Source organism: Sylvia atricapilla, chromosome 2, assembly GCF_009819655.1.
Source record: "Sylvia atricapilla isolate bSylAtr1 chromosome 2, bSylAtr1.pri, whole genome shotgun sequence".
Taxonomy (NCBI): Eukaryota; Metazoa; Chordata; class Aves; order Passeriformes; family Sylviidae; genus Sylvia; species Sylvia atricapilla.
Genome location: NC_089141.1, coordinates 110279586 through 110299666, shown reverse-complemented (window position 1 = coordinate 110299666; position 20081 = coordinate 110279586). Strand labels below are relative to the sequence as shown.

Sequence of the window (20081 nt, the reverse complement as noted above, 5' to 3'; positions counted from 1 at the left end):
ACCTCACATGAAAATTTTATCTCTGGCAGGTGCTAATATCTGATACTTTGGGAGAAAAGTATTTCTGTCCTAAAAAAATCTATCATGCCTCTGGCAGTCTGTACCAAAGACCAGCTCCTTCCTGATCTCCCACAGATGCTCTGCTAAATCCATAAACCATGACAGTGGATTACCTTTATCATTGATTTAACTGTCACCACTAAAAGTAGTTAGCAGTCATGAAATAAGCCAGCAAGTGCATTTGAAGCAATGTCCTCCCAAGGCACATATATCCTTTTATCAGTCTTAAATTAATTCTCCTTCATTGTGTGACGTGTGCCTTATTCTCACTTTGCAGGATGAGCAAAAAGGAAGCATGGATCACTTTCCATCTCCTGCACCATAATTCTGTTCTCTCAACTGCTCTCCCTTCTGCTGCTTCCCCCTTCCAGCTGACACAGGCCAGGATTACACAACCATGGCTTTTGCCATGAGGGATTCCTTTCCTTGCCGAGGTGTGGCTGCTGCACTGGGCACAGTGAAGGAGAGGGTCGTGGGGGTGAGTTATGGATCTCCTGCAGGAGGAGAGGGGCAGGGGAGAATCCCTCGCTGCCGTGGCTGGACCACACTGGCACCAGAGTGCTCGGCTGGGTGTCTGTGCTCAGCCTGCTCAGAGCAAAAACAGCCTGTGTTTTTCACTGCTACCACTTTGGCATCTTCTGCCAGCTCTAGGCATTTCCTTTCTGAAGAAAAAAACAGCCAAGGTTGGATCATTCACTTCTGGGGTTTTGCTAAACTTGCCAGCATCTGTTCCATCTGAACAGCGGGGGAAAAACACCAGTCCTGGACTGGGAGAGAAAGGGAAGGTATCAAGTTGTAATGTGAGAGATGAAAGCAAGAAAAACAGCATCTTGAGAGATGTTAAAGACAAAAACAAATGCTGTGAACAGGAGCAGAGACAGATTTCAGAGGAAAGGAAGGAAGAGAGTGACTAAAGCACCAAGAGTGAAAACAGTGTACACATGGAAACTGAGTCCAGACTCCCAGAGTTTCTTTGTACTTGTTTTTCCTACCATTTCACAGAAATCATAATGCTGGCGGGATCCCTCTATACCCAAGGGTCAGTGATGTCAATGAAAGTTGGTGGAGCTGCAGTGATTTGTATCCATCAAGAAGCAACTTTCTTAAATTTCCCGGAATTACTGGAGTTTAAAATAATGCCCTGAGAACCTAGCTGAAAACAACAGTTAGGATTATCCTTAAGTCAGGTCATACTAAAACCTAATTAAAGATTATTTACAATGCATCCATTATTTTTTAAGAGTCTCAAAATTCCTAACTTTGGATGGTCACATTGAAAGCACAACCCTGGAAAAACATGTGTGTGACACTTTGCTACCAGTACAGGAGTCACAGCAAATGCACAAAGAGCTCTACAAATTCCAGCTCAGCAAACAACTACTTCAGAAAGCAAAATAAGTAAATATTATCTCTGTCTCCCCCCAGACTTCTGTTTAACTTCTTGGATTTACCTTTCCATCACTCTCCCTTTCCTTCAAAATGTGATAGGTGGATTTTAAAATAAAAACTGCAGGATAGAAAAAAAAAGATTAAAAATTGATCCTTAATTTCTTTTAAAAAACAACCAGTGATTGTTGTTTGGTTTGGGGTTTGTTTGGTTTGAGGTGGTTTTTTTTTGGTTTGTTGTTTTTTGGGGTTTTCTTTCTGAGTGTTTGTCAGCTCAAACTAAAGATCATCAATATTTAGAGGTCCCATTGCAGACAAAACCCCTCCTTGCTTTCACTGTGACTGCACGAGCTGAATAAAAACCCTTATCAGTATTTTCTTTTTAACTTTCAGGTTATATTTTACAAGCCACAATCCATTCTCCCCTGTGAATCTCTCCCTCCCCATCCTTCCCTTTGCTCTCTTTCAGTGAGTGCCCTAATCTGGCTGGGGCTGTCTCTGCTGAAGGTGACCCGGAGGGAAGGAGGGGGTGCCCATCTGGTGACACTCCACCACCGCGGGGCCGTCCTCGCTGCCCAGACCTCTGGTCCTGCTGCATTTTGTAACCCGATTACCACAGACTTGGGTTAAATTCAGACAGATTGCCTACCAGCAAAAGGCTCAATATCCCATTATCAGATTTGTGAGCCCGCCATCCCTCTTCATTTAGGATGTAATAGAAAGTGTCAGTAATGTCCTACGGACTTTGGCTTGAAAATGTGTCTTGACTATGCAAGTCATAAGTGCACTGGGTGAAGATACTCCACAGAATCACATGCAGGACAACAATTTTAAAACATTTTTTATTTAAATATTAAATAAAACACATCAACTAATCATTTTGGTGTACACCTCTCATTTTAACATAAGAAATAAAATGATTGTTCAGTCATGATAAAAAATAAACTATACATCTCAATTAAACCAGTCACGTAGTGTCTTTAAATACCCTATTGCATTGCAGTCTGCAGAACAGCACTGTCAAGATATCTACAAAAAAAAAAAAAAAATACAACCCAGACTTTTAAAATGACCTCTTCTGCTCCAGCAATAATTCCAAAGAGGTTCTACAGCAATTGGAAAAGAAAAAAAAAATACTATGAAAGTAAAGTGCTTGTCATTGCTCAGGACAGGAAACAAAAGAATCTGTGGCCTTTAGATCCATGGCATTAAACAAAACTCAAATTGAGGAGGAAGTTCTGTGGTTTAAGTACATGTGCTACCCCTTAGAAAACTGAAGGCCAAGTTGCTGCTTTGTGACAGGCTGGCTTTTTCTTGCCCTCCTCTCCAGCCATCTCCATGCAATCTCTTTTTTTGGCTTGGGTTTTTTGGGGGGTTGTTTGTTTTCTTTTAAACCCACACTACAAATGAGCATGAGACTTTGGTGTTTTCTCTGCTGCAAGGCACCACTCATTAACAGGAGTTTACAACTCGAGCAAATTTCTGTCACTTTGAACCTTCCAGACCATGGAGCAGCAGTGGCAAGCTGGAGATGCACCGATACAGACACACAGATACAACACACAGATAAAGAGGTTGTTTATGGAGAGCCACAGACAGAGCCACGTGACATCTTCAACTCTTCCTACTCCCACCAATTAACCTGGTCAATCTTTGGCTTTTTTCTTTTTTTTTTTTTCCTTAAAAAAACCAAAATAAAACAACAAACAACTAAACAAACCAAACGAAAAAAAAGAAAACCCAAAAAAAACCCCCCAAACAGGTCTCTATATTATTTGCAAATGTGTAATACTGCAGGTTGCATGAAGCCAAGGTAACTTGAAGGCACCCTGTGTCACACTAGGGAGATGGGTCCTTTAAGCATTTAGACAGAATGCAGCCATGCTCTGACACTCGGAGGGCAGCTCCCAACCAAGCTGTCTCACTGTCTGCTCACCTGCTTCCAAAGTTTGCATGCACTCCCCAACTCCTGTCTGTGGGAGCACAGCCTGTCCTCCCCTTTATAACCTCAGCACAACCTCTATTGACACCAACAGAAATCATGGTCTGCCTCGGGAAGGGAGTCGAGGTTTATACCAGAAACACAACAGAAGCATATTACAAAATATAAAAAATAACTAGTGTTATATAGTTTTCTGCTTCCTATTTATATACATATACAGCATTAAAAACCATACGAAAAAAAACCACCTATCTAATGCAAAACCTCGTTTTGCTAATATGCCAAAAAAAACCAACCAACCAAAAACAAACACCCAAAGATTGTGCTGTTTTACTCACTTTTAATACAGTTTTGTTCAGAGAAAGCTGTACTCCGTTAGAGTAGAATTCTGTTCTAGCCTATTCCTTTTGTCTTTGTCAGTATATAATTATAACCTCAATATTGCACATTTCCCCAAGAGTCAGTTCTGTTTGGACCCTGATAATGAAATGCATAAAAACATAATTAGCAGCGGAAATAACAATGTGCAGCACTAAGAAATACCCCTCAGGCAACTTTGTAGGCAACCTCCAGGAGGGCTTTTTAAAAAGAAAACCCTTCCCATTACCCCACAGGTGCTGCTGCTTCCCTCCTCAGTGCCTCGGCAAGAATATGAACAAACTTAAGAGTTTATAAAAAGATTCCTAAAGATTACTCAGACCAACAAAATACAGGCACGTGTGTACCTGTGTGTATGTACACACACACACCACTCCCAAACAAACATCCCTGCAAAAGACCAGGCATTATGCAATTTGGATCCTGATTATCAAGGGATACATTTCCAATAGTTACTGCTTCTGTACTAATTAGGAGGGCATGCTGAGCTTTTCCAGCTGATGTATCAAGCAAGAAGTTCACAGTTTTCATTTAAAGTATGTCTATCTGGGAGGTGTGGAATGGGGATGTTGGTTCCTTTAAATAAAATGAGTGTTAACAGGAGGGAAAAGGAAAAACAACAAATGGCAATGCTTCCATTTTTGTCTCCTATGAATGCATAATGCTGCATGCCACTGGTTTTCTGTTTATTTTTTTTAAAAAGAGGTAATCATCTTCACAAACCCATAAATGAATATTGTGAAAAAAGGGAGGCTCTGGTCCCTTCTTTGAAAAGCCTCTCCCTGCTGTGTCACCACTACTGACAGCTGCTAATCTTGCATAACAGCAGAGCTGTATTGGTCTGACTTGAGTACAGTACCGAAGAGTTCTTCCCCAACCACATCCCTCCCTGCCCCCACAAATGCCCCACCCATCTGCCCCATCATTATTTTTTTTCCTTTAGAAAAAAAAAAAAAAATCAGTTTCTATTCGTATTTGTTCAGTGCAAGAATAGTAGAAGCAAAAAGACATACATATTGCTTGTTTCAGTCCTATAAAGTTGCCAGCTTTCTGAGCCAGACAGCCTCTTCACATACTTCATAATTTATTGCTTCTGAGAGTCACTCGTCCCCCACGCCGCCAGCCAGCCACGCAACAGTGGCCAAAGTTCCCCGCAACGAGAGCGGCCTGGAGCTCTCATTTGACCAGCACAAACTTCCCCAGCTGGCTGGAAGTCAGGTCCTCCATCTCGCAGTCCCCGTGCTGCAGGGTGACGGTGTCGTAGCCTGGGGATGGCCTGGGGAAGCTCTGCTGCTGCTGCTGCTGCTGCTGCTGCTGCTGCTGCTGCTGCTGCTGCTGCTGCTGCTGGGAGAAGGCGGCGGCCAGCGGGGACACGCGGCTGCTGCTGCCGCTGATGTACAGGTGAGTGTCCAGCAGGTGAGCGGCCGACGACACCGGGGACACGCTCACGCCGAAGAAATGAGGTTGGAGCAGTTGGCTGCTGCCAGCAAAGGCCAGCTCGAAGGAGTTCTCCCTTTGCAGCTCTGACAGCAGAATGGAGTTGGAGGCTTTGCGGGTGCCCGGCGCGTCAGAGGAGGGGATGCCGCTCGCCGCAGGTGTCTGGGAGGTCTGGGGACAAGCTGTTTGGAGGAGTTGGTGATGCTGGAACTGGAGCATTCTGAACAAAATCCGAGGGGGAAGAGGTTAATTGGCATTGCTAGGAAAATTTCATGTTCTATTCCTTCCTTTCATGCCCCTCACCTTGGCCATAACTTTCCTCTTTGCTTCCTTCTCTCTCTCTACCAAACCTCTCCTTGCTCCAGCCAGCACAATCAAAGCAAACTGCCCATGCCAGGCTTTCCCTCATTCTGTAGAGGGCAACTATCACAAGCAAGTTTATCTGGACACAATTTGGCCACCTAATAATAGATGTTCTAGAGACAATGTGTGCAGATAAACCGGAAGCTCAATTTTCCATCTTGCTTCTATGGGAATGAAGAGGTGCAACCACACATGACATTTGAGGCCACTGGAACTGTGCCTCCTTTGTGGGCTGTAACTTATCCAAATTACAAGGTCTCACTTCCTTGCCATGGGAAAATTACAGGAGAAGGCAGAGGAGGAAAGAAATCATTCCCAAAACTAACAAAGCAAAACACAGCTTGCACTAGGGAGAAGCAATGTTTTCCTCCACATTACCAAACTGCTTCTCAATTCAGCAACCTCCAAATATTTGAACATCGAGATTTTTGAGTGGAATTGCACGTCCTGTGTTACATGTGCCAGGGCAGGAAGCCACAAAGGAAGCCAAGCAGTTTACCCACTGCCACACAGCAAAGATGGAGGGCAGGAACCCCCAGTGACCAAACCCCCAACCTCTTCTGCTGTGTTTACCCCTCCTTGCTTACCCTTAACCCAAAGCAAACCCAATGAAAAGACGCCAAAGCTCCTCCCTCACCTCTGCTGCTGCAGCACCTCCTCCAGGAGGCTTCTCCCCTCTCTGCTGCTCCCGCTGCTGCTGTACATGCAGGTGTTGGGCTGCGTGTGCTGGAAAGGGCTCATGGCACTCCTGGCTGCCCGAGAGGAGGAGGACTGACACACCTGCCGAGCAAAGCCTTTGATTTTATTCAAGCCGAGAAACCCCTTGGCTCGAGCGTTCTTCCGCAGCTGCTGCCTAAAAGCCTTCAAGCCTGTGGGACACGAGGAAAAGAAATGCACTTTAATCCTCCTCAGCGTTTGCCTACAAGTACAGATCAGCCTTTCTGGGCACTGCCTTCCTGGGTGTGAGAACTGGGCTAGAAGAGACTCCAGTTCATGTTCACCCTCTGCCTGGTGGTCAGAGCAGGATTCGGGCAGTGAAACGGGGACTGGGACAGCTGCACCCTTGTGCAGATGGACATGCATGGCAAAGGAAAAGCCAGAGAGGAATCATGACGTTGTGCACTCTGTATTTTCGGAGGAAGGTGGAGCCTGCCATCCCACTCACGGCAGCAGAAATATCTCCATGGGCAGGCTGAATCAGTGTCTGAGAACCTTTCCTCCAGGCACCTTCCCCAGGGCATCCCACCCTCCCTCAGGGCCCATGAACACAAGAGGCAGAACATCCAGATGTCCAGCCTCAGTGTAACACTAACGGGCAGCAAGTCTCCCTGCACCCTCCCCTTTCCCAGTGGCTGCTGGGAGGGTGCAACTCCTCAGCAACGAAGGCAGGAAGACATTACCTTGAGTTAATGAGGTATCAGATGCTCGCCTTCCTTCTTGGAAGCTGACAGGCAGGAGAGAGGCACCTCCCATGCAGCCCTGGGCTTGTAACACGGGAGCGTCAGACTGGGAAGCGAGGAAAGGCGACGTCATCCTCGCTGTGGCCGGGCTCCCCGTCATTACTTGACCTGCCAAACAGCTGCTCAGGGCCACTGAGCTGTCATTTGAAGATGAAGTAAGGCAGCTGTCTGAGCTAGTTCCCTCTGTGGGGCTGGCAGAGGAGGAAATGACTATACCTATGGAGGGGAAGGAAGGAGAGAGAGAACATTCCCAAGATGAGTACAGGAAGGAACAAACATGACATCAGAGCCTTCTGCCCACCTACACTGGGCACAAATAAACAGCCTCGAGCTGGAGAGGTGTCCAGCAACTCGTGTTGTCCCAGGGCTTGACTCCAGCAAGGGGTCATCAACAAATAACCTCAGTTTGGGCTCCTGTCCAGCTGACAGGACTCAGCCAGCAACGCCAGCATCACCAGGCTGTGCTGGCTCAGGCACACAGCATTTCTTTTAGCACAACCAGGATGATTGTTTTGTGAACAGTTGTGCTTATTTGGTTAGTTCACCGGGTCTGGGTAAGTACCAAACACAATCAGTGAGGTGTTTTTTGTTAAATTCGGGCACTTTCTCCTCCCCCAGTATAACAGCAGAAGCAAGCAGACCATGTTTGTGTCCTGCTTGTGAGCACAACTTCTCTTCCCTAAGGGCTCTGCTTATCTGTAGGAAGACAGAACTGGGGAGGGCAGAGTACAAACCTCTTTTCTAGGCTTTCCTACCCCAGTCAAGGCAAAATCAGCACACTCTCTCTCAGCATTTGGGCTCTGTGGTACTCCTTCTCTGATCTTTTTCTCTACCTGCAGACACCCTTCATGTCTCCCAGACTTACTTACATGGAGGGACGTGCTGATAGAAATGGGTGGTCACTTCAGCCAGGGTGTGCCTCCTGCTGGTGTTGCTAGGGATGCAGATGGGGTGGTCATATGCCTTGATTTCATCTTCCAGCTCCTTCTCTTGCCTCACTTCCTCACTGATGGTGGTCTCCAGCAGGCTGTTTGGGGAGATGGAGCGGTTCCTGAAGAGCCCATTGAAGTTGGTATCCACAGGGAAGAACACAGGCTGGAAAACATACCAGATCACAGACTTCAGGGTCTTTTCCTTATTTCTGCACTGCCTTTTAATACTCTCCACAATTCTGTGGCATGTCTTCAGTAGGAATATTGTTTGAGAGGCTATGTGACACCATGCCCAATGCCAAACAAAACACAGGAGGGAGAGAACAAAAGTCACAACCCCCATTGTTGTGGATTGGCAGAACAATGAAAAAAATAAAAGAGGCAAAACAGAGTTTAGCTGGAAACACCAACCTGTAGTGGATTGCTTATGTCACAGTCCATTTCTGCCTGCAAGGATGGCTGAATCAGGCTCTGAGGTTGCTGGTAAAGCAGAGATGATCGCAGGGTTTCACTAGTGAGAGTGTCCTGAGGCATCTGGAGAGAGAGCGATGCACAGAAGCCATCACACACACTGCAGCTCCACGTGACTTTTCAGATACTGGAGAGTCACAGAATTTCAGAGCCACCTTCCCTGCAAGCTGTCTCCTCATGCTTTCTATGAAAATGAACAAAGCTAATCCATCAATGCCAACACAAACACAGAACTCCTCCTCCTAAGTTAGGCAATTTAACTGGAAGTGCAATTTGCAAAGGCACCCAAACCACACTTGAAAGGGGGTGGGGGCGAAGAAAATAAAGAGAATGTCAGAAAAACACATTAAGTGACTCATGGAGTACTTCTGAGGAACCTACAGGATATGCAGCAAAGAAGCATAACCAAGCCATGCCTAAGAGGGCAGATTTCCACGAGAAGTCTAATCCTGTGGCTCATTATTGACCTGCACTGGAGGCAGACTATTCTTTGGACCATGACCCACGGTCACTTCCTAGGAAACAGGGCATTAATATTCACTCAGCCTCCTGCTGAAGAACAGCAGGCCGTGTCCTGTCAGAGGGCACCGCTATCAGAACTGGTTTTCAGGAGCCTGGCAGTCACATGGAAAGGAGATCCAAAGGAGCCTGTCCTCACCTCAGTGTTGGTGATCTCGGAGCTCCTGGGCCGCGGCTGCCGGCCGGCTGCCGGCCGGGTGGACACCTGGCTGCTCCGGTACTCCTTGAGGCGCTCCAGGAGCAGGTAATAAATGGCAGCAAAATGGTTGTAGCTGCTGTTCTGCAGAGACTGGAAGACATTGGAAAAGACTTTTGAGTTGCAGGTAACTCGGGATGGAAGCAGCCAAAACTCATCACTAAGGGCTCAGAGCAGTGCACTCAAAACAACCTAGCAAAATCCAGAAGGGCAGTGAAGGTTTTATGCTGTGACACCAGATCAAGGCCAGTCACTGAATGACCCATGACTGCACCACTGGCATTCTGGTGGTCACTGAAAATGCATCTAAAGGGCAAGGACTCACCTCTACAGTCCTCTGCCTGTCGATGCCAAGGGTTTGCATGATCCCAAGGACCTGCTCGTTGTAGTCACCCAGGTTGGAGTTGTAGTTTTGCATGGAGAAGGACAAGGACTGCTGCTGCTGAAGGGAGGGGTCAGCCTGCATCCACTTGTGCTGCTTTATCTGGGAGATGGTTATCCGCTTGGTTGGGTCCACAACCAGCATCCGTCGGATTAGTGTTTCACAGTCTGGGTGACAAAGACAAACCCATGAGCAAGGGGCAAAAAAATAACAGCCCAGCCCCAGGTCACTGCTAAGGACACTTCCCAGCAACAGGGTAAGATGCCTATGAAAACAGGAATTAAAGGTTTGGGAGCAGCTGATGCCTGATCTGACTATCAGATATTTCAGAAGGCACAAGAGATGTGCACATACATATTACAAAACCAACATCTCACTACAGGAAATGAAGCTGCACTGGATACCAGGTGGCCTTGCACCTTGTACAAGAGCTGGTTTTGAGAGAATGTAGGTTTAATGGCATTACATCTACATAAAATAGGTCAGAACTCGGTACAGAACCCCATCACATACAACTTCCTGGTCCTAGTCCTACACTGCTTATTTACTTATAACCAGGAAATAAAGCTGTTCATGGCTATAACTGATAAACTTCAGACTTCAGCAGATAATCTCCATGTGACAACAGAGGCACGTGCACTTGGTTTTGAAAATCACAGAGAGGTGATAACACTCTTCAGTTTCATGTTTCTCATCAGACTGTTGGAGTTTCCAGGAAACACTGCTAATTCCCAATATTCCCGCTCTCCTTCACAGCACAGCCACACTGGAATACACCCTTTCTGCATAGCTAAAATATCTCAGGAGAACTACACCTATGTCAGCATTGCAGGCTAGTCTCATTAAAATCCTGTTTTCTCTCTTTTCTGAGTGATTATTTCTCCAGCTAGGGAGTCAAGTATTTTTGTAATCCATAGGGACACTCTAAGAAAGGAAACTACAGCCTTTCAGATGCACCATAAAGCAGAGATCCCAGAAAAGAAAACGTGTTCTGCCTTACAGAAACTACTGGATACGTAAAAACAAAATAATTGCCAGCTGCAAACTGGACAGCTACTCCTTTCTAGCACCTGTTCTAACATTAGGGATGTAGAAGAAAAAAAGCACCTTCGGACATGAAGTATGGGATGCGGAACCGCCCCTCCAGCACTCTTTGCCTCAGAGTTGGTAAATTGGGTCCATCAAAAGGCAGAGAACCGCAGACAAGGACGTACAGAACCACCCCAAGGCTCTGCCAACAGAAAACAGCACAGCACATGAGTGACTCCAGGAAAAAACAATGATTTTGAAGGCCCACAGACCCTCACAAAGTGTGAAACGCAGTTTCTGAGGAATTGCAAGCTCACCCATATATCAAGGTGAGGTCCTTCATATTCCTTGCCTTCAAAAACTTCTGGAGCTGCATAGGGTGGGCTTCCACACCAAGTGGAGAGGGGCTCTCCTGACTTGTAGAAGTTTCCAAAGCCAAAGTCTGAAATAAAAGTGAAAATCTGGGGTAAGACAACAACACTCGACCACATATTTCAGAAGTAGCAGAAAATGGAGAGAAAGGAACAGATGTGTTGCTTTGTTTTCTGCATATTCATTTAAGCTATTCCCTTCTGTTCACAAAATCTGTTCTGAGAAATATCTGTGACTGTTGTTTTATTTTCACTTACACAAACACAAAATCCATTTATAGGCTCATCCTAGGGAAATCCAATGTCTAAACAACATGCTTGATGTTCTTTATAAAAAAGTGACCTCCTGTTTCCTCTCACCTGCTAATTTGATGTTCATGTTAGCATCCAGCAGGAGGTTCTCTGTTTTGAGATCCCTGTGCACGATGTGGTGGCTGTGACAATATTCCACTGCTGAGAGAATCTGCCAGAACTTCTTCCGTGCTTCGCTCTCGCTCAAGTGCCCGTTGGAGGTCAGGTGATCTGCCAGACAAAATCAGAGAGGATTTAGAAACACCCCGAGGAAATTTTCTCATAATCCTGCAGGTGCTGCACTTGCTGTTTGACAGCTGACAACACCAGCCCTAGGTCTTTAATCAGAATATATCTGTTACTCAGGAATTACAAAACAAAGCCATGGTTTCTACATCTAAGGAGCTGTGAGCTCTGTCAGTGAGGACTTACCAAACATTTCTCCATTCTTCGCAAACTCAGTAACAATGTACAGCATATCCTTTGTCTCCATAACCTGTGAAGACACAAGAGGACATGATTAAAAAAAAAAAAAAAAAAAAAAAGCAGAACTCTACAGTTTCATTTATTTTTCTATGTGAATTCTCAAACATATCCATTCAAATTTATATTTGCTCCAGCAGCTGGCAGTAAAAGCATCTAATTTTGCACCACAGAGTTCTTTCCAAGCAAACTGGTAATGAAAAAGATAACAAATCAAGGCTTATGTGCCTACATTATACAATGGATTCCCAGGCCATTGTTCTTCTCTCCATTATCAAGCTACCTAATCTCTGTAAGAGAGCAGATGATGTTTAGATAATTTCATACACTCTCCTTTTGTTAAAATATGCACGTATATATTTACGATGAACGCGACAGATTTTGAACATGCGAAGAAACTTAAAAGTTTATCTAAAGTTGTCATTGTTTCAAGGCCAGTGGGGGCTCAGATCAGCAGAGGTGAGATCTGAGCAAGGTGGACAAAAGCAAGAAGTGGTCTCAGATCCCCTGCTCCTGTCTGGAGCTGTCTGGGACATGGGGAGCCTCCTGTGCAAGTGATAACAGGCTGCTGTTTGTGTAACTGCAGTGCTTGATGCCCATCAACAACTGTCAATATATTGCCTATCAATCCTCCTGTACAAGTGATAACAGGCTGCTGTTGGTGTAACAGCAGGGCTTGATGCACATCAACAACTGTCAATATATTGCCTATCAATCTAGTATCAACTTGCTTTGGTATTTCACAACATTTGCCTTTAGAGGAGAATAAAAAAGAATAACTAAAATACAAATGATGAATGAGAGATGCTAAGCAGTTTCCAAGTTTATCTTCAGTTGCCACTGCACACCTTTGAAATGTTGCAGTTCAGATTTCAGAATACAACATTTCCCTGGAAACATTCCTCTCTCAAGGAGCAGATACTTTGTTTTGGAAGCAAGAGGGTCAGAACAGGTTAACAATCCAAAAAGCCTCAATTCAACTTCAAAGGCTGTAACTTCCAGGCTCCCAACATGTAACCTTTTTCAAAGACTCTTGTCCTCCCCTCGCTACAAGTACACACAGACACGAAATGAAAATAAACAAACAAGGAGCAAAGGAAGAGAGGTTCCCAGTTTAAAAAACTGAAGGAAAGTGTTCTGGGAAAATTGCCAGCTGGATGAAATTAAGACGCGGTGCTGAAACTAAAACAATGATGAAATAATACATGAACACACACCCTACATTGGCATGTCATCTAATTCCATCCCTGCTTCTCAGCCTCCACCAAACAGGTAAAGCATCAGTTACAACAACAAAGAAAAGAAAACTTCACTGAAAAGAAATGATGGTCCACTACCAACGTCATTTGCTGCATCAAGTGAAGTGGTTCAACGAGATGGAATTTAACCTGCTTCTCTAAATGCTCCGAAAGAGTATTTTCACCCACATCATTCCACTGAAATGAACTCAACCGGACTGTTAGAATGTTTCTGTGTGTCCTATACTGCCCCATGGGCAACCCTGACGTCAGCCCTTAGCACAGAATCATTTTTGTTATGACGGGTAACACAATAAATACAAACACTTCATGTGTGTCAAAGTCTTTTAAAATAACGCCTTGCCTAAGCACCTGCCTTACTGGCTCCTCAGCCTCACATGTTAATTAAACTTTTTTCTTTTTTTTTTTTTTTTCTTTTTCTTTTTTTAAGCTAACCAATCCAGCAATAAGATCACAGCTGATAATAGTGTTTACTACTGCACACAGACTTTCAGACCTGCTGCTGCTTCATCATTTCCACCTTTCTCCCCTCTGCCCTTTTAGACAGGTCCAGAGAGACTGATACCTCTGCCCTGCTCATGGCAGGGGCTTGCACCAGATGACCTTTAAAGGTCCCTTCCAACCCAAACTGTTCTGTCATCTCCTTCTTAAATCCACACGGCATTATTTCAAATTATTAAGAGCAACTTACACCAAAGGCTACTTAGATCTAACATTTAGGATTTGCAAAGCAGTTCTTGCTCACAAGACAAAATGTGATCCTGCTTTCTGCACAGCACATTAATTTGTTCCTACGGTTAAAAACATCCATCAGTGCAGCAACTGAACAAATTTAAACCAAAATTCATGTCGTGAAACTCCGCGGGGGAAAGATACTTAAGATTCACTTTCAAAACTACACAGACTGCAACACAACAACCAAACAGGTCATTTTTGGACATAATCTAAGATACCAGCATTTACCACCTTTTCCTTTTTCACTGATCTAATTCTTCGATTAAATTTCCACTTAGGTTTTCTACTTCGATTAATTTGGTTTAATTGTTGGCACTTTTAAATCCCTTCCGCTTAAGGCAAACTCAACTTTAGTGCTTCCTCCTCTACCACCCAACGTGAGTTTAAGTCTTCCTCTTATCTAAAGCACGTAAGAAGTTCCAGTCCTCTAAACTGGGAAAAGCAGAGGAGATAGGAAAGGCAAGTTAATCACAGAAGTTCAGATAACCCGTTCCTCAGTCTGAACCAAACGTCAGCCTGGTTTCAGCTGTGAATTTTACAGTGCATTTTGTCAAAAAGCTGTCTAATTCTGTACCAGAATCTCGTTCAAAGAACGAAGAATGACTTTGAAGACACCCGGTTTATTTCAAACATTTCTCAAAAAGTATTTCAGCATTTCAATATGCATTCTCTCTGCAAATATTAGATGCAAGAATCCCGTGCAAGAGAAGACCACAAGCATATTTTATCTACACTGCTGCACTTCAAAGCTGGACTCTTACCTGATATAGCTTGATAATGTGGGGGTGATTCAAAAGCTTCATTATCTGAACTTCTCTATAAATCTTCTCCAGATTGCTTGGATCTAACCTTGTCTTGTCTATTATTTTTATTGCAACCTGCAAATTTAAATAATAACAAAACAACCCCAGGTATTACAAAACACATAGTCTCACTGTTAAGATACCTTAAAAAAAAAAAAAAAAAAAGACACACCCCCGTACAAATACAGCACTCACAAAATCCAAGTAAAGTAGCTTTTAAAGTAGCTTTTAAAGCACAGACTTGACAAAGCTGATTCTGTTTTTCTGAACCGCACAGAATTCGCGGCACAGAACATTTTCGTTTTTCTTTTCTACGTCAAAGGATTACACGTAAGGTAGCGAACAGAACTGCAGAAATTAGCACTGGACAGGATTCCGTAAATCTTTTAATCCGTCCCATGCCAGTGAAAAACAGATTCTTGTAAGAGACTATCTCCTACTGGACTGACTGAGACGGTTTTGACATGCACCAGAAATATAAATACGGCTGCACGCCCAGGAAAAAGAAAATATTTCTGCAAATAAGACCCCAGGTTCTTTGTTCTTGAAGAACACTGAATGAAAAAACAAACCAAAACAAAACCAAAAAGTCCGAGGTCTTATAGAGATCATCAATTTGCAGGGCGTTTTGAGCAAACTGAGAGCAACTCAACGAAGGTACAGCAACGCTCAGAACGGCGGGAGCCGGGCTGGGAATTTTTGCACGTATCCTTGCCGAGTTTCAATCTCGCACAGCGGGAAAACCGGCAGCCCGCTGCGGGAGCGCGGCATCACCGCGAAGGCAGCAGCGCCCGCGGGGCTCCGCGCTCCTTTTCCCCGCGCCCCGACGGCAGCGCCGGCCCCCGGCACCCACCTGCGTCTTGGTCACCCTGTGCCGGGCCAGCTTCACCACGGCGAAGTTGCCTTTCCCCAGGGTCCTCTCGATGTCGTAGAAGCCGACTCGCAGGGGCCGCTGCTGGCCGTGCGCGGCCGCGGGCGCCGAGGCGAACTCCGACATGATCACCATGGCTCAGGCGTGGGGCGGGCAGCGCCTCAGGACCGGAGCATCCGCGCCGCACCTGCACGGACACGGCACGGCAGCGCCCGTCAGCCGCGGCCCCGCTCCGCTCTCCTCCGCCGGCCCTGCCCGCCCCGTCCCCGCTCCCCCCGCGGAGAGCCCGGCGCGGAGCCCCGCCGGAGCCGCCTGCTACCTGGCGGGCGGAGCGCGGTGTGCGCGCAGCGCCGTGCGGGCGGGCGGGCGGCCGAGTGCGGCGGGGCCGGCGAGCGCCGGGGGGCAGGCGGCACCGCGCGGGATGTCCCGGCCCCCGGGCCTGCCCGCCCCTCGCCTCCATCCGCGCACCGCCCGCCCTTCCCCGCCCGCCTCTTCCCCCCGCCCACCGCCGAAAGCCGAGACGGGCCCATTGACGTCACTTTGACGCCAGCGAGACGCGCGGCCGGGCGCGGGGCTGAAGGGGAGCGGAGACACCGGGACGTTGCCAGGGAACGGGCGGCGCTGACGCGGGCGCTGATGGAGCCGTCGCCCGGGAGACCCGGGGGGGCGGTGACGTCAGGGCGGAGGGCGGCAGGGATGGACGGGGGGGTCCGGGGGTCTCCTGCCCGCCCCCCGGCCCGGCACGGCCCGGCACGGCCCGGCCCTCCCGCCGGGGTCGCTCCCCGGAGCGGCGGCGGGCTCCCGACGGGGCGTCCCCGCGGCGCGGGGATGTCGCGACTGCGGCGCCGCCCCGGCGACAGCACCTGGCGCTGGTGACCCTCCGGTGACCGCCGCCGCTGCCGGCGGGCGGTGCCGAGCTCCAGTTGTCCCCAGCCGCCGAGGCACCTCCAGCGCGGTGTGATGGGGGAAGTCCCGCTGGCAGAAGTGCGGCTGCAGCCCTGCGGGGGAGCGTTTCTCCCTGTTCTCAAGGCACGGGGGCCGTGGATGCGCTGCACCTTTTGCACTGGTGCCTGCAGCAGCAGACGGGCCCCGAGCAAGGCCGGTTTCCCTGTCCCTGCTTTCCGGGGTGTGATGGAGAGGATGCTGCAGAGTATCCCCTCAAGGGCTGGGGATACCCCGGTCTGAGGACAGCAGCCCTCTGGGTCCACCAGCTGGGCAGCGACAGCAACAAAAGTAATAATAAAGAGTGTCTATATATAAAATCACAGAATGGCTTGGGTTGGAAGGGACCTTAAAGACTGTCCAGTCCCAACCCCTTGCCATGGGCAGGGACACCTTCCACTAGACCTGGTTGCTCAGAGCCTCATCAAGCCTGGCCTTGGATACTTAAGGGATGGGGCAGCCACAGCTTTCCTGGGAAGCTTGTGCCAGTGCCTCAGGACCCTCACAGTAAAGAATTTCCTCCTAGTAGCTAAGCTAAACATATTCTCCATCAATTTGAAGCCATTCCCCCTTGATCTATCACTCCAGGTCCTTGTAAATAGTGTTTCTCTATCTTTCTTTTTTCCCCATCTTCTTCAGGTATTGGAAGGCTGCAATTAGGTCACTCAGAAACTTCTCTTTACCAGGCTGAACAATCCCAATTCTCTCAGCCTTTGGTCGTAGGAGAGGTGCTCCACCCCTCTGATCATCTTGGTGGCCTCCTCTGGGCTCTCCAATAGGTCCATGTCCCATATCCATAGGCAGCCCTGGGATATAATTGCAACTCTAACTCAGAATACACCTGCAGTGCCATTATCTCTGGTCAGTTTGGCAGTGAGGCTTGGGAAGTTTCCCTTTGGCACACTGAGGCATAAGGAGGTTGTTTAGGATTGAACCTCAGCCAAGAGACTCCTCTCAAGGTCAGGTGTGAAACAGCAGATGCACAGGGTTCAAACAGGGAGATCTTCAGCCTCCACACGGCAGGTGACCAGAATGTTGGTACACTTGGAGTCAAATTCCAACCTAGTCTCAAAAGCAAGTCTTGAATGATGCCTGCCACATCTGGTTTTCAGCTTTATCTTCTCTATTGCAGTCAGTCCTGGCTCTTTTCAGACAGGTAATTCTTCAGTCAGGAGATGGGTTTCTGACTGGAAAACTCTCCCTCTTAGTCTGAGCTTCTCCCCTGACCGTCCCAGCCCATGGCACACTGGGAGGTGACCCTCCTCTTCCATCCAGGGGCACCATGCAAATTGGATTTGCCAGACTGCTGGAAATAAGGTGGAAAAGTTACAGCTCTGCTTCACGCTGAAAATTTCAAAGCACTCAGTAAAAATCCCTTCAAAGAGAAGATGGAGGGGGGATCTAATCAATACATACAAATATCTCCAAGGTGGGAGACAAGAGGATGGTGCCACACTGTTCAGTGGTGCTCAGCATCAGGATGAGGAGGAACAGCCATGAAATAAGCTACAAGAAGTTCCACCTCAACAGGGGGAAGAATTTCTTTACATGGAGTAGCAGAGCTCTGAACAGCTGCCCAGGGAGGACACAGAGTTCCCTCTCTGGAGACATTCCAGACCCACCTGGATGTGTTCTGTGTCACTGCTCTGGGTGACCCTGCCTTGGCAGGGGGTTGGACTGGGTGATTTCCAGAGATCACTCCACTCCTGAAAATTCTGTGATTCTGAGATTGTTTTCACTTGTAGAGGATGTTCCTCTTAAGGTCCTGAATGACCCTAGACGGTTCAAGAGGGACCCACTAAGGGAGGAAAGCGAGCTTTTTGTCAGCTTTTGTAAAATTAAAGGTGGGGTGAGGAAGATGCAGTGCTCTGCATAAGTCAAATTACATGATCCATGAGCTGTGTATCATCAACATGCTTGAGAGAGATCCGTCAGGATTTGTAGTGAAGCTTTAGTGTTTACACTACAGGCTCTTTCTCTTAGAAAAATGGAGAAATAACACCTTAAATGCACTCCCAGACTTTGTTAATACACAAACCCCACGCTGTCCCAATGCTTGCTCTCTGTGAGCAGCCAGGCTGGCATTCTTCAGGGCTTGAATGGAGCCAGGAGAGGACAGAGCTGGTGGTCAGGAGCTGAAGGACAGGAGCTGCTTCCATGGTGTGACCCAAGTCACGGGACTGCTGTGGCATGTGCTGTAGAGAGGGGAACAGCACAGAGCCAGCCAGGGCTATTGTAGCATTCAATTAGTGCTTACACAGTGCCTTGAATAACTCACATGAAAAGCTGACTTATTATTATTGTTATTATTGTTATTATTAAGCTAACAGTATATTCTCTGTGGAGCTCATGGAGAGGAGGTGACGCACAAACAGCACATACAGTAGCAGCTGCATGTGAACAGTGCCCCAGGAGTTATAAAGAAAAAAATTACCTTAATAATGGTTCCTCTGCTGTGGTGGGATTTTCCTCCCTTTAATTATAGTTGCTGTTTTCATTTGAAATTGATTAAGTGTTTTAGGATGGCAAACAGAGCTGGTCTTTTTTAGAAAGAACACTCAAAGACATCCAGCCCCAGCTAGGAGTGGTACATTTTTATTCCTCTTTAAAGGACTCAGGATTTCTTTCTTCCAAAATGGGAAGAAGACGACTGGATTTGGTGCTCTCCAGAGCATCTCACGATTTTCCCATACCAAGGAGAGGTGGACATCTGTGCCATGGGACTTTCTGGAGAGTGTAAGACCTCACCAGAGGAGAATCCACCATCCTGATTTTGATTACCTGCTTTGGATGGAAGAGGCAAGAAGGACTGACAAGTGCTGCTCCCTGTGGAAGGTACTTACGATCTCTGTTCCAGGGCATCTGGCATAATTTCTAAAGTTAAACCACTGTTGTATCATTTGTTGGGAATTAAAGACTCTCTACCTCTATGATTCTCAGCAAGCTTTTGGTGTTTCTCTTCCATTTTCATTCATCCAGGTAAAAACAGCTTCCAGCAGCACTGCACAATTTTGGCAGTGTCATAATTACATCGTTTTTCTGCCACTTTCACTCTGAATGCTGTGAAGGCATCACAGACCTCTTATGCAATCGGGTTTTATCAGCTCAGAGAGGTGCTGCTGCTGAGAAGGTTGAGGCTTTTGCAGTTTCTGCTTTAACACTTCTGCTGCCCTCTGGTGTTTTAGATATCCGGGACGAGGAGTCACCTTGGATGATTCCGTGATATCCGTGGTCGGGAGAGGTGTAATTACAGAGCTGCCTCGCTCATAATCAGGGAAGAAAAGCGAGGAAAGTGAAGAGGCACTTTTAAGAGCATATCCAGGAGGATGTTCCTTTACTCCTCTAGGAAGAGGGAGAAACTGGGAGGGCACAACTGCTAAGTTTTTCCATTGCAGCAGCTCTGTGCTCCCTCCCTGAGGGCAGCCTGATCTGTGTATGGGAATACACACGGAGACTGATGCCTTCCAGAACTCATCTCGCAGATATTTCCAGCAATTCAGTCCTTAGTCACTTCACTCAGCATTTTCTATCGGTTTCAAAACAAACGAACAACAATAGCAACTTTCTTCACTTGGCAAAAAGAAAACAAACCAAGAAGTGGAGGCATTCCTTTCTACCCATTTCACCTTCCATAGCTAAAGTTAGCCTGGATTTCTGTGGCAGATTTGCTGGGGCACTACTTGCAGTCCAGCTGTAGTTATTTGGTTTTGTTTCTTTTATCTTCTGTTTGTTTGTTTGGATTGGTTTGGTACTTTTTGTTTGTTTGTTGGG

At 46.9% G+C, this 20081-nt stretch overlaps 1 protein-coding gene across 1 annotated transcript; it reads right to left on the bottom strand.

Annotated features, from left to right (window-relative positions):
* Nucleotides 1-2274: 2274 nt before the first annotated feature.
* SIK1 (salt inducible kinase 1) lies at nt 2275-15631 on the bottom strand. The gene is made up of 13 exons (XM_066314112.1): nt 15351-15631; nt 14456-14572; nt 11650-11713; nt 11287-11448; nt 10873-10997; nt 10634-10757; nt 9470-9693; nt 9088-9237; nt 8370-8492; nt 7896-8121; nt 6967-7242; nt 6204-6435; nt 2275-5423 (listed from the first exon to the last, which is right to left on the bottom strand). The coding sequence occupies exons 1-13, from the start codon at nt 15501-15503 to the stop codon at nt 4943-4945; spliced, it is 2457 nt and encodes an 818-aa protein (XP_066170209.1). The 5' UTR covers nt 15504-15631; the 3' UTR covers nt 2275-4942.
* Nucleotides 15632-20081: the final 4450 nt, after the last annotated feature.